At 37.7% G+C, this 14,196-nt stretch overlaps 1 protein-coding gene across 2 annotated transcripts in view; it reads right to left on the bottom strand.

Annotated features, from left to right (window-relative positions):
• Positions 1-2,197: 2,197 nt before the first annotated feature.
• LOC127640666 (PHD and RING finger domain-containing protein 1-like) overlaps positions 2,198-14,196 on the bottom strand; it is a 34,303-nt gene continuing 22,304 nt past the window's right edge. Inside the window, exons 13-16 of one of the 2 annotated variants that reach the window (XM_052123356.1) lie at positions 13,974-14,050; positions 13,100-13,225; positions 12,648-12,776; positions 2,198-3,959 (exon numbers count right to left, since the gene is read on the bottom strand). In XM_052123356.1, the coding sequence (XP_051979316.1) occupies positions 3,801-3,959; positions 12,648-12,776; positions 13,100-13,225; positions 13,974-14,050 (491 nt within the window). In that variant the 3' untranslated portion in view covers positions 2,198-3,800. Of the gene's footprint in view, positions 3,960-12,647; positions 12,777-13,099; positions 13,226-13,973; positions 14,051-14,196 lie in introns of those variants that run through there. The other variant, XR_007970106.1, reaches the window with a different exon arrangement.

Raw genomic sequence — 14,196 nt, 5'->3', positions numbered from 1 at the left:
CCCTCTTGTTTAAATTTTAGTTTTTTTTTGTTTTTTTAATGACTAAAAACTTAATTATTTTAAAGATTTAAACATTTTAATTTCATTAGACATTATCATAAAACTGAATTGAGTAATCTTTAATAACACTACATACCTCTGATATAGTTTTTTAAAATAAAATGTTGATAAAAGAATACGGTACACAATTCAGTTTGAATGAGATTTGTTAATTTGAAATGCGTAAATGTTAAAAACAGGCTAAAATATACAATATACACAATACTGTGCAAAAGTTTTAGTCACTTGTGAAAAATATTGCATAGTGCGGATGTCGCAGGGCTCCCTGTTCTTCTATTCTAAACTATTCTTTTTATCAAAAGTAATGTTTGGGAGTCTAACATTTATATTTCCTATTGACACACTACATAGATATAATCATCTTAAGACAAATGCTTTTGTGAAACATCTTTCAAAAGACTTTTACACAGTACTGTGTAAGTATGTGTGTATATATAAATATACAGTATCTTACAAAAGTGAGTACACCCCTCACATTTTTGTAAATATTTGATTATATCTTTTCATGTGACAACACTGAAGAAATGACAATTGCTACAATGTAAAGTAGTGAGTGTACAGCTTGTATAACAGTGTAAATTTGCTGTCCCCTCAAAATAACTCAACACACAGCCATTAATGTCTAAAACGCTGGCAACAAAAGTGAGTACACCCCTAAGTGAAAATGTCCAAATTGTGCCCAATGTGTCAATATTTTGTGTGGCCACCATTATTTTCCAGCACTGCTTTAACCCTCTTGGGCATGGAGTTCACCAGAGCTTTACAGGTTGCCACTGGAGTCCTCTTCCACTCCTCCATGATGACATCACAGAGCTGGTGGATGTTAGAGACCTTGTGCTCCTCCACCTTCCATTTGAGGATGCCCCACAGATGCTCAATAGGGTTTAGGTCTGGAGACATGCTTGGCCAGTCCATCACCTTCACCCTCAGCTTCTTTGGCAAGGCAGTGGTCATATTGGCGGTGTGTTTGGGGTCGTTATCATGCTGGAATACTGCCCTGCGGCCCAGTCCCCGAAGGGAGGGGATCATGCTGTCACAGTACATGTTGGCATTCATGGTTCCCTCAATGAACTGTAGCTCCCCAGTGCCGGCAGCACTCATGCAGCCCCAGACTATGACACTCCCACCACCATGCTTGACTGTAGGCAAGACACCTTATCTTTGTACTCCTCACCTGGTTTCCGCCACACACGCTTGACACCATCTGAGCCAAATAAGTTTATCTTGGTCTCATCAGACCACAGGACATGGTTCCAGTAATCAATGTCCTTAGTCTGCTTGTCTTCAGCAAACTGTTTGCAGGCTTTTTATCTTTAGAAGAGGCTTCCTTCTGGGACGACAGCCATGCAAACCAATTTGATGCAGTGTGCGGCGTATGGTCTGAGCACTGACAGGCTGACCCCCCACCCCTTCAACTTCAGCAGCAATGCTGGCAGTACTCAAATGTCTATTTCCCAAAGACAACCTCTGGATATGACACTGAGCACGTGCACTCAACTTCTTTGGTCGAGCATGGCGAGGCCTGTTCTGAGTGGAACCTGTCCTGTTAAACCGCTGTTTAGTCTTGGCCACCATGCTTCAGCTCAGTGTCAGGGTCTTGGAAATCTTCTTATAGCCTAGGCCATCTTTATGTAGAGGATCAATTCTTTTTTTCATATCCTCAGAGAGTTCTTTGCCATGAGGTGCCATGTTGAACTTCCAGTGACCAGTTTGAGGGAGTGTGAGAACGATGACACCAAATTTAACACACCTGCTCCCCATTCACACCTGAGACCTTGTAACACTGAAAAGTCACATGACACCGGGGAGGGAAAATGGCTAATTGGGCCCATACTTAGGGGTGTACTCACTTTTGTTGCCTGCGGTTTAGACATTAATGGCTGTATGTTGAGTTATTTTGAGGATACAGCAAATTTACACTGTTATACAAGCTGTACACTCACTACTTTACATTGTAGCAATTGTCATTTCTTCAGTGTTGTCACATGAAAAGATATAATCAAATATTTACAAAAATGTGAGGGGTGTACTCACTTTTGTGAGATACTGTATATACACACATAACTTGACTTTATATATAGTGTGTGTGTATATAATCATACCACTTCATAAAAACATGCCAAATACAATTGTTTTTTTATTAAAGTACTTAAAATTATTTACAAAACAGCAATATGGCTCCTCCAAATCAAATCAAACATGATGTAATGTGACAGTTGAGGACATCAAGTTCACAGACAAACTCTTCTCTGGTTTGATGTGAAAAACTCAAGAATCCAATACACCACAGGAAAACAGGCCAAGCATTTTTGTACATCTTACCATGAGATGTAACCAGTAAAAGCCAAATGATTTTCAAAAATATTACAAACCACTTTTCAAACCATTTAAAATATCATAATTAATGTAACCTTTAAAATTACACGTTTCAGCCTGTACTCTTTTATCTTTAACTTTTTTATATTTACATTGAAATATTAGTAAGGCATAAAAGGAAAAAAGGCTATACATTTAAGAATCATCTCTATTTAATGCAAAGCTTGAAGTCAATGAGGGGTTTGCGGTTCAGATGAGGCCACAATTAATCTGTCTCTGCCCATTAAGGTGGTTCATTTGAATTTTTAAGCTTTAAGTCTTCATATACATGTCTGAATTCACAAAGACTTCAAAAACAGAAAACAATATCAAGAATCAGGAATACAAGTTGGCAAACACATTGTTAACAGGACTTTAAAAGGAGATCTGCTATACATTCAGTTCAGCTTACATTTACATGTTCACATGTTTAAGTTGAACAGAAAAAGAACATGAAAGTTGTTAAAGTGTTTAAGGGAGAACCTTGTGTATTCCTCGAGACTTTACATAACCTTAGATGAGAGTGAGTTCTACTGCTTGTTTTACTGTTTATGTACAGTTAGTAAATTAAAATATTTCATATTGATTGTTTAAACATGACATCTCAATTGAAATAAATGTTTCTTTCAGTGATGTCATAGCATGTCCCATAAGTTATGATTCATGCATGGCCCTGATGTTCAACAATGCACTGACGCACTGGAAGCGGTTACTACAGATATCCTCAAAACAACATTACATTCTTTATTAATGAAAAATAATACAAATCATGTTCTCCAGGGTTGATCATTTAAGTTAAGCAGGATTCAAGCTAAAGAAGCAAAATCACAAAACCCAGTAATATACAAAAACAGCTTCTTTAAAGAATTTAAAAGGAAAGGTCAAGGTTTGTTTTCTGTTTGCTCTTAAACATTTTAATTTGAAATTTTATTTAATTTTTTTTTAAATCGACAGCATGTCACAGATGCGGCCCATTAAGGTTAATATGCATTGAACCCAGAACAAAAATAAGCCCACACATTCAAAGAAGTGTTATTATTAGCTGCTTTTACATGGAGGCTAGAGCCTGTCTGGCAACTCACCCATTCTACTGGAACAAAAGATTACAATACCATCACAACTCAACACCCACACGAAGACTTGTTTTAAACAATGGCAAATCTATACATTTTCACCATAACCTATATTTAGACAGACCCAGATACGCTTCTTTTTTTTATATACAAATTATCTTTACAATCAAAAGAAAACAAACAAACAAAAAACAGGTCAATTTGATAACATGACTTAAGAGCCCTTAGAGTTTCACATTTCAATGTAGAATTACACATTTTAAAAACAATCAAATCTATAGCTATTGTTTAAACAGGATGTGGCACTTGGCCTCACACTGAAGTCTGGAAGTCTTTTGGGGTATCTGTGTTTTGGTTTTGCACCGTTTCTTCTTTCCTGTGTTTCCTTGCATGTTTGTACTTATCCACATAAGCTTTGACCAGGTTAGCTACCTTCACTGGGTTGATCTCACCACTCTTGCTATGACACACCTTGTGAATGGGGCAAACAAGACATGGAAGGGTTAATTGTCCAATAACAAGACAAAAGTAAATGATAATAAAAAAAAAAAATGGCCAACTGGAGAAGACAAAATATAACCTGTATATCACATAATACAAATGCTCTTCAAGAGACATTACGGAAACCAGGGAAACCGGAAAGTATTCACAGCGCTTCACTTTTTCCACATTTCGTTGTTACAGCCTTATTCCAAAATGTATTAAATTCATTATTTTCCTAAAATTTCTACAAACAATATCCCATAATGACAATGTGAAAGAAGTTTGTTTGAAATCTTTGAAAATTTCTAAAAAAAAATTACATAAAAAAAAAAGTATTTCACAGCCTTTGCCATGACACTCAAAATTGAGCTCAGGTGCATCCTGTTTCCACTGATCATCCTTGAGATGTTTCTACAACTTGATTGGAGTCCATGACAGTTGATTGGACATGATTTTGAAAGGCACACACCTGTCTATATAAGGTCCCACAGTTAATAGTGCATGTCAGAGCACAAACCAAGCCATGAAGGTCAAGGAATTGTCTGTAGACCTCCGAGATAGGATTGTATCAATGCACAGATCTGGAGAAGGGTACAGAAAAATGTCTGCAGCATTGAAGGTCCCAATGAGCACAGTGGCCTCCATCATCCGTAAATGAAAGTTTGGAACCACCAGAACTCTTCCTACAGCTGGCCGCCTGGCCAAACTGAGCGATCGGGGGAGAAGGGCCTTAGTCAGGGAGGTGACCAAGAACCCAATGGTCACTCTGACAGAGCTCCAGCATTTCTCTGTGGAGAGAGGAGAACCTTCCAGAAGAACAACCATCTCTGCAGCCCTCCACCAATCAGGCCTGTATGGTAGAGTGGCTAGACGGAAACCACTCCTCAGTAAAAGGCACATGACAACCTGCCTGGAGTTTGCCAAAAGGCACCTGAAGGACTCTCAGACCATGAGAAACAAAATTCTCTGGTCTGATGAAACAAAGATTGAACTCTTTGGCCTGAATGGCAAGCGTCATGTCTGGAGGAAACCAGGCACCGCTCATCACCTGGCCAATACAATTCCTACAGTGAAGCATGGTGGTGGCAGCATCATGCTGTGGGGATGTTTTTCAGCGGCAGGAACTGGGAGACTAGTCAGGATCGAGGGAAAGATCAATGCAGCAATGTACAGAGATATCCTTGATGAAAACCTGCTCCAGAGGGCTCTGGACCTCAGACTGGGGCGAAGGTTCCTCTTCTACAGGACATCGACCCTAAGCACACAGCCAAGATAACAAAGGAGTGGCTACGGGACAACTCTGTGAATGTCCTTGAGTGGCCCAGCCAGAGCCCAGACTTGAACATCTCTGGAGAGATCTGAAAATGGCTGTGCACTGACGCTTCCCATCCAACCTGATGGAGCTTGAGAGGTCCTGCAAAGAAAAGTGGGAGAAACTGCCCAAAAATAGGTGTGGCAACCTTGAAGCATCATACTCTAAAAGACTTGAGGCTGTACATGGTGCCAAAGGAGCTTCAATGTATTGAGCAAAGGCTGTGATTACTTATGTATATGTGATGTATTTTGTTTTTTATTTGTAATAAATTAGCAAAGATTTCAAACAAACTTCTTTCACATTGTCATTGTGGGGTAATGTTTATAGAATTTTGAGGAAAATAATGAATTTATTTGTAAATTATAAGTGCTGTGAATACTTTACGGATGCACAGTGTATATAGAAATATTGTATGAGGAAGTGATTATAAAAAGCAACATGGACCACTGCACACCAAAGGTGTGTTCACACTTGTAGTTCGGTTCTCTTGGTCCGGACCAAAAAAGAAAATTATACATTTAGTCCTGGTTCGCTTAGCGTTCACACTGGCATTTATAACACCGAACCTAAAGCTACAAAACCAAAGGCATCAGGAAAAAGTCACAACCTGATTGGACAGCCTGTATATTTTTTGACGGAACTTGCCGATCATCCAAAACAATACAGGCTGCTGGGCGAAATGCACTCGTTTTATTTATATATGTATATATGGTAGTATTTTTACCTGCTGAGAATGAACGAAGAGATAATAAAATGTGTAAAGGAGTCAAAACAGTGGCAGGAATTCCTCCGTTGTACACACAAACAAAGATATGCTGCAAGGACAGGTGACGCCATTTCCGACACATGTACCGAACTGTAATGGAAAGCATAGCTCCTACGATAAGAAGACCCAGGTATGCTTGAGGTCAGTATTAGGCAAATTACTTCCCATTTTTGGTCCATTTAGACGTCTTTGGTCCATGTTGCATTAATATAGCAAACCACACCAGAGTTCATTTGTAAACGGACTGAGACCCACTATTCAGGCGGTCTCGGTCAGCTTGTTTGTGTGCACGAAGGTTCGGATGGCAGCATTCACACTTGTTCAAATGAACCGCACTAACAGAGCAATCGCACCAGGGATAATTTTAATCAAACCAAACCTGCCAAGTGTGAACATCCTAATACTCCTTAACGCAAATAAGGCAATATTTGATTTGCTGATGGTTTACATAACACATAAATGGAATATGACCATTGCACCGATTCAATACCTCAATCGATATCGGCTTGGATACTGATGTTTTTTAACCAGATTGTGTATTTGATTCAATAGAGTATTGATACTCTTCTCCAGGCACTCTCTCCACAATTACTATCTTTTAAGCCTGTCTATCTTTAAAAGATAGAGGACAGGGAATGAACACACCCCGCATGTTTGAGTTTGTCCACCACATTTACTTAATTGGTCAATATTTACAGTGTTGGCCCTTGTTCTTCATAACCTCTGCAATTCGCTCTGGCATGTTGGATCTCAGCTTCTGGGCCAAATCCTGACTGATGGCGATCCATTCTTGCCTTATTAGTGCTCAGAGTTGATCACAATTTGTGGGCTTCTGCTTGTTCACTCCCCTTTTGAGGATTGACCACAGGTTCTCTATGGGATTAAGATCCAAAATTTCAATCCAATGATCTCCGAGCCACTTCACTAATCACTCTTGCCTTTTGACATGGTTCTCCATCATGCTGGAAAATGCACCATCATCACCAAATTGCTCTTGGATTGTTGGGAGAAGTTGCACTTGCAGGGCATTTTGATACCATTCTTTATTCATGGCAGTGTTTTTGGGCAGAATTGTGAGAGAGCCCACTCCCTTGGATGAAAAGCAACCCCACACATGGATGGTCTCAGGATGCTTCACTGTTGGCACTACACAGGACTCAAGGTAGCATTCACCTTTTCTTCTCCGGACTGTCGATTTTCAGATGTCCCAAACAGTCGGAAAGGGGCTTCAGAGAAAATAACTTTGCACCAGTCTTCTGCTGATCAATCCTTGTACTTCCTGCAGAATTTCAGTCTGTCCTTGATGTTTTTCTTTAAGAGAAGTGGCTCTTTGCTGCCCTTCTTGACACCAGGCCATTGTCCAAAAGTCTTCGCCTCACTGTGCGTGCAGATACACTTACACCAACCTGCTGCCAATATTGAGCAAGCTCTGCACTGGTGGTGACATGATTCCATAGCTGACTCCTCAGGAGGAGACGGTCCTGGCTCTTGCTGCACACTGGGATGTCCTGAAGCCTTCATTACTGCAGTTGAACCTCTCTCCTTGAAGTTCTTGATGATCCGGTAAATGGTTCTTTCAGGTGCAATATTCTTTGCAGCAATTTCCTTGCAAGTGAGGCCATTTTGACGCAAAGCCATGATGGCTGCATGTCTTTCATTAGAGGTAACCATTGCTAACAAGATCACAATGATTGGAACTTCTTCCCTCCTTTTATAGCAATCAGTCTGCTCTTATAATCCAATCAGAATGATTTCTCCTGACTTGTACTCGTTCACACTTTCGCAGCTGCTGCTGATATGATTAGTGAAATTATGTTAGCTGGTCATTTTGTGCCAGGGCCAAAAAACTGTGAAATTTGGGTTTTTGTGATAGTTCATTTTTTTGGCCAGTGAAGCTTTTTGCTATTATTTAAAATGCATCTGATCACTCTGCACAATAATCTAGAAACAATTTGAATCAACACCACAACAAATGAAGCAGAAAACTTTGCGAAACACAATTTTTAACGCTTATACTCAGTCATTTTGTTCCTCATTTAAAAAGTTTTATTTCTAAAGAAATTAATAGTAAGTTTGGAACATAAGTATAGAACCAGGAACACTCATGTGAGATGAGATGAGATTATAAATACAGTTTTATTCTACATGGAGCAGAGGTGCCTCATATGGCAGCCATGTGAACATCACATGACCAGCTGAATACTAAGTTACTAAGTAAATTCTCTGTTGGACTCTTGGACTCTTTCACTCATGGAATAAATGAATCCTGGTTTACTGCATAGTGAATTTAAACTACTGAACTAAAAACTACTGTTTGAATGCAGCATCCATGCAACTAGGTGTCAGTGTAAGCCATACTTCCCACAAATTGAGTGCGCTTTTAAATAAAAAAAAAAGGCACAATTAAAAATATATTCCTGTGGTATAATAAATGTTTAAAATGTTATTTAATAAGCAAGGGATAACCCATGGCTAGTTGTGCTTTAAACATTATATTACACAGCTCTATGGAATATTCTATTCTTTTTAGTCAATGGCACCATCTAGCAGTCTGATCTCTCAAATAACAACTGATTATCTGAGTATTGTGAATTTGCGTGTCATCTTTCCTGCTTCTCTAATCACTGAATGTTTTTCAACTTTTGGTTGCATGATGGAGCTTGACTATTTGAAACCCTTGTGTTTTCTTTCACCGTCCTTCTGATGCACCATCCCCATTGAAAACAATGCATTCAACGTGCATGAAAACAATGCATGACGTAGCGTTAACACGTGTTGTGCCCTTAAAAAAAAATAATGCACTCAGTGCATTAAAAGCAAGCAAAAAAATTCAGAGCACATCTGTTACTCTCGGCATGAGATGGATCTGCTCTGAAAACACTTTAATAATGCACTAACATACAGACACGACAGCACATCGTACATAAACTTTGACTATTTATGTTTTAAAATTAAATCACAGCCCTTTGAGGTTTAATAAATCGCACAAGGTCATATAGCGATTTTGATTTAAATTTGATTAACCATGCAGCCCTACTGTCAAGCTCGAAAAATGACATAAAAGAATTAAAGCACCGTTAAAGTAGTCCATGTGACTCGTGGATTTTATTCAAAGCCACTTGAAGACATAAATTAGCTTTGGAAATGGCAAAAGGCTGCAATTAATAAGTAAATATATTGTGTGCATGCACAGCGTGTTTCAGTGAATTTCAGCTTTTACAGCAGAGAACAATATGTGAGCGGTACACACAAACATCTCAGATGTAGATACTCAGTAGTTCAGTTTGCCCATAAAATGGAGCAGCATTCAGATTTTGAATAAACATCAAATTAAACTACTATGAACTAGGCCATACACACACACAAATTCAAAAGGACTGTTCTGACCGTCAAAATAAAAGCCTGAGGGTTTTAAAGCTGCCCTCAGTAATTGTTTCACTCATTTAAAAAGTTTTACTTTTAAAAAAATGAATAGTACATTTGAAACATAAGTATAAAATTAGAGATGCACCGATTTATCGGCCAAACATCGGTTTCGGACGATTTTGTTGACTGTCATCGGCCTATTAGCAAATATGATGTCATTCCCCGATGGCAGTGGCCGATGTTTATCTGTTTATATGTGTTGGTTATTTGCGGTAGACTTGGAAAACAGTTGTCTACCCAGCTGCCGATTCGGAGAAGATCCAATAGGTGGTACTATAATACCAACACCAAAGCATTCAATTCTGGTGACTGAGATAAGTGTTTATTTACTTTCTAGAGTACAAGTAGCATTCATGTAACTATTGACTAAAGCATTTCCTCCTGTAACCATTCAGATGGACGCATGTTTGTTCTAAAAAAGCTAAACGGATTACAATGAATAGAGCAGAACGCAGGAGTCTTGAGATGCGTTTATATCAGTTGAAGTCTTTTTAACTTGACACAGCGTCTAAAAATGCAAATGTTATTCACCTAGCAAATGTATACATGAAAAGCAGAAAAGCAGTTTCACTAGCAGAAAATGGGGATTAAACAACAACAACAAAAAAAAAAATTATTGGTATCGAACAAATTGTTATTTTAAACATCGGTATCGGCCCAGAATTTCACAATCGGTGCATCTCTATATAAAATCATGATCAATCATGTGAGATGAAGAGGTCAGTCAATCTCAGTAAATGGTTTTTGGACATTTCACTCATGAATTAAATTAATCCTGGTTTACTGCATAGTGATTTTCTACAATGGCATTGATAACTAAAAACTTCTGTTTGAATGATGCAGCATCCAGGCCACCTCGGCATACTTCAAAAAAATTACTGAGTGCACTTTAACGTTAAAAAGGCCCAACTGAATATATATTACTGTTGTATAATAAATGTTTAAAGGTTAATAAGCAAGGGATAATCCACGGCTAGGTGTGCTTTAAATAAAATTTATTACGTGTCTTTATGGAATATTCTATTCCGTTTGGTCAATGGCACCATCTAGAGGTCTGATATCTCTGAGTAACAACCGCTTATCCGGGTATTGCGAATAATCTTTCCTGCTTCTCAGATCACTGTGCGATGTCTATAAGTAAGCTAATAAAATGATTTAAAACACAAATCGATATTTCATGTGCATTTATTTATTGGTACGTAGTCTTGTAATCAGCTTGAAATGAGCAGTCAGACAGTCATCATTAACAAAATAACCCCCAACAGATATCCGGAGGTGGAATTCAGCTCTTCAGGAATTTCTCTCACAAAATTGCATCATTTCAATGCAAATAAATGTTTCATGTCCATTTATTTGGCAAGTAAGTGTTTATTCTGTGAAAATGGCCATCTCAATCCTCATTATCAAGCCTATTAAAACAACAGAACTCTGACGCAAACCGTAGTTGGATTTTAGCTGTTCAGCAAATTCTCTCTTTTCACATTATTACATAATTTCAACGTAAATCAATTATTTGCATTTATTTGGTTAGCAGCTGTGTAATAAACAGGATTATGTAGTCAGCTACTTATTGCAAAATTAACCCTTTCAGGTTATATTGATACAAGACTGATCCTGATCACCTTGTTGGGGTTTATTTTGTGATAACAACCGGGTGACTGTACATTACACCTTACTTAATGCATGACGTGGAGGCGAAGAACCACCCCATACAAAGTGCATTCAAATAGTTTAATGCACACATAGCCTTGGATTATCCCACTTATCCCATGGTCACTTACCAACATTGATTACCGTATTTTCCAGAAATAGTCACACCTGACTACAAGATGCAATGTCAAAATCCCATATGAGAAAAAAAAAAAAAAAAAAAAAAAACACACATACAAGTTACATGTGTATAAGTCGCACTGACAGATTTGCATGGGGCAGGCACTAGGCCTTGGGAGCAGACGCCCGACTGCCATTCACTGGTTCAGATTTCAAACACACTCTGTTGAAGATTACACTACCTTAGAATCTACACATCGAATCACTGTGTTTTGAGCTTATTTCAAACAGGAGAATTTGCTTTAAGTAAACATGTTTAACACTCTCATATTCTTTTGTTTTCTGAAGAAACTTGACAATTAAGCCACATCTGTAACTCTAAGCTGTGCACAGATATACAGATGGTCTATTCTATTCATTCATTAACATTAGCGACTGTGGATATTTCTGATATTTGCAACCCTCTTTGCAATGTATTAATTTTCCATTTCACTCACTGAATATCTTTACTACGAGTGTGATGAGCATAATTTTGTGAGCATGTGAGGAGTTGCGTTTGACAAGGGACTATAATTTGTTAGAACAATAAAGTTGAAGGGTTAGCATTCCTAAGAACATGCAATATTTAATTTCCATTCTTTGTCATTTTCACATTAATGTGGAAAAAAGGTGTAGCGGACATGACATTTGTGAAAATGACAATTACTGTTCATGATAAGGGGCAAACCATCCAAAACACTCTAAACCTGCAGACTTTGACCACTGAAACATTTGTATGGTATTCAGTAAGGCTGCATGACTGACTGAAACTTGCATTAAAATTGTCGAATAGACATGTAATAAATAATAATAATAATATATTATTTTTCTTCTTTGCTTACAAATTACAAAAATATTGATTTTGACTAGGTTCAAAAAATGGTGTGTATGAAAAGTGGACTTATAGATACTGTTACAATTAAAGACATCTGAACCCTTTTGAAGTCCAGATACAAGATGGAAAACAAATTGTGCAAAGAGAACAGGCTTCTTTTCTACCAAAGACTTTCACTGTAATTACTATTAACTTTGCTGCTACATTATCCAGTAGACTAGTTACCAAAGTTTTCTTGATAGGCTACACATTTATACTGAAATTGTGTACTGATAGTTACAGATTTTTGGGTTTTTTCCTTTTTATATAAATGAGCTTCCCCAATTACTTCCAACACAGTGAGCTACAGATATTCCATATAAACAGATTAGGAAAAAAACAATGATGTATCGGACCGGGATAAGCCCATACCTAGAGTTGAGGTGTAAGAATGGGATCGGTACATCCCTAATTCTGATTAATATAGTAAAGTATTCTACATGTAAACACAGTCAACAGAAGAAATATCCGATCTCACAAATGTACCTTCTGAACAGCCTTACGCAAGATCTCCTTGTACTCTTCTTTAGTTATCTCTCCTTTCTTGTAGAAGGGCTTTATGGCCAGTTTGACCTCTTGTATGGCTCGCTCTTGCATATGAAGTTTCTTCATGTACTACAGAAAAGCAGAAATGATCTGTGATTAGGTAAGGACTTTAATGCCATATCAAAAACAGCTCAATAATAGGGTTAAGTAAAAAAAAAAAAAAAAAAAGAAATGTGATTCATCTCAGAGTTGGTGAGAAAATACTTCCAGAACTCAAAAAAAGGCGGTCACCTTTGAGCTCTACACTGACAACCCATTGACATCACAAGGCCAATGAAATCTAATATGAATCACTGATAATAAAATTGTGCAACAGAACATGTTCTCAAACCACAGCTTAAAGAAGATGTTCTTAATACAGAGTAAAACGTGCAGATATCTCTTTGGCTCACCTTCTCTTTCTGATTGGAGTCCGGTACAGCTTCTTGCTTTTGGGATTTTGGCCTACTAGAGTCTAGAGATTGAGGGCTGAGCACAGTTGCTGTGAGTTTGGATTCAGCCTGAGTTGAAGCTTTATCCTTTAATATGAAATAGAGTTATTACAGTGACCACTGCAATTAAAAGGGATAGTTATCCCAAAAATTACAATACCATCATTATTCAGCTTCAGCTTTCACTTTCATTGCACATTCAAAGTTCTCAAAGCCAAGCTGGAATGTCCATTAAATCCCCCATGATAAAAAAAAGAAGAAAATCCCATAAAATCCTTCACAGTCTTAATAGGTGTCTTGACATCCTGTCATATTCCTGTATTTCCCTTCCATTCAAGTAAATAATTTACACCTGAATGAAATGTTCCTTTTTGTTTTTTTACATTTTTAAATGACAGTGTATGATGACTTTAAATATGTATGTAAAGCATAAAGCATGTAAAGCATACTAAACACATAAATATTGATGAACATGTTTCTGTCAGGGACACTTCTTGAGAAAGTGAGGCAATTTCCCAGTGGTATGTTTACTTTCGTTTCATCTGAAGTGAAGCCTTATTTGGCTGCTATTGGTTTCAGTCACATGGCTATAGTAAGAATTGCATCATTGTTTTCTCCTCTAAGAGAGTAAATGGAAAAAAAAGGGTGCATGAAAACAGTGAGTTAACGACACCCACTGGTCACTTCAAGCAACTAAACTCTATGGGCATACAATGGCCTTTGGTTAGAACAAATACATCTAAATTTTGCATTGTCAAAATGCAACAGTTGTTGTTGCAAAAGACAACATTTTAAGAATTTCTTGAATTAAGACCCAGGTGGAAAGAGTCTGTACCTGATTGAAGGTTTGTGGATAGGTGCTAGATCTTCGTGACCCCTCTTGTTTGAGTTTCAATTTGAAGAGTGCAAGTTCTATAAGAGGCATAGGAAAACATTCAAAATGTTCAAAAAATTATATATTTCCTGGTACATTTTAACACAGTTAAACATTTGTCCATTGCTTAGTCAAGAAATGTTGAATGCCTGTTAGCGAATTTCCAAATAATAGGATGGCAGGG

Source organism: Xyrauchen texanus, chromosome 49 (genome assembly GCF_025860055.1).
Source record: "Xyrauchen texanus isolate HMW12.3.18 chromosome 49, RBS_HiC_50CHRs, whole genome shotgun sequence".
Classification (NCBI taxonomy): Eukaryota; Metazoa; Chordata; class Actinopteri; order Cypriniformes; family Catostomidae; genus Xyrauchen; species Xyrauchen texanus.
The sequence above is the reverse complement of the archived record's forward strand: the minus strand, read 5'-3'. Positions and strand labels throughout refer to the sequence as shown.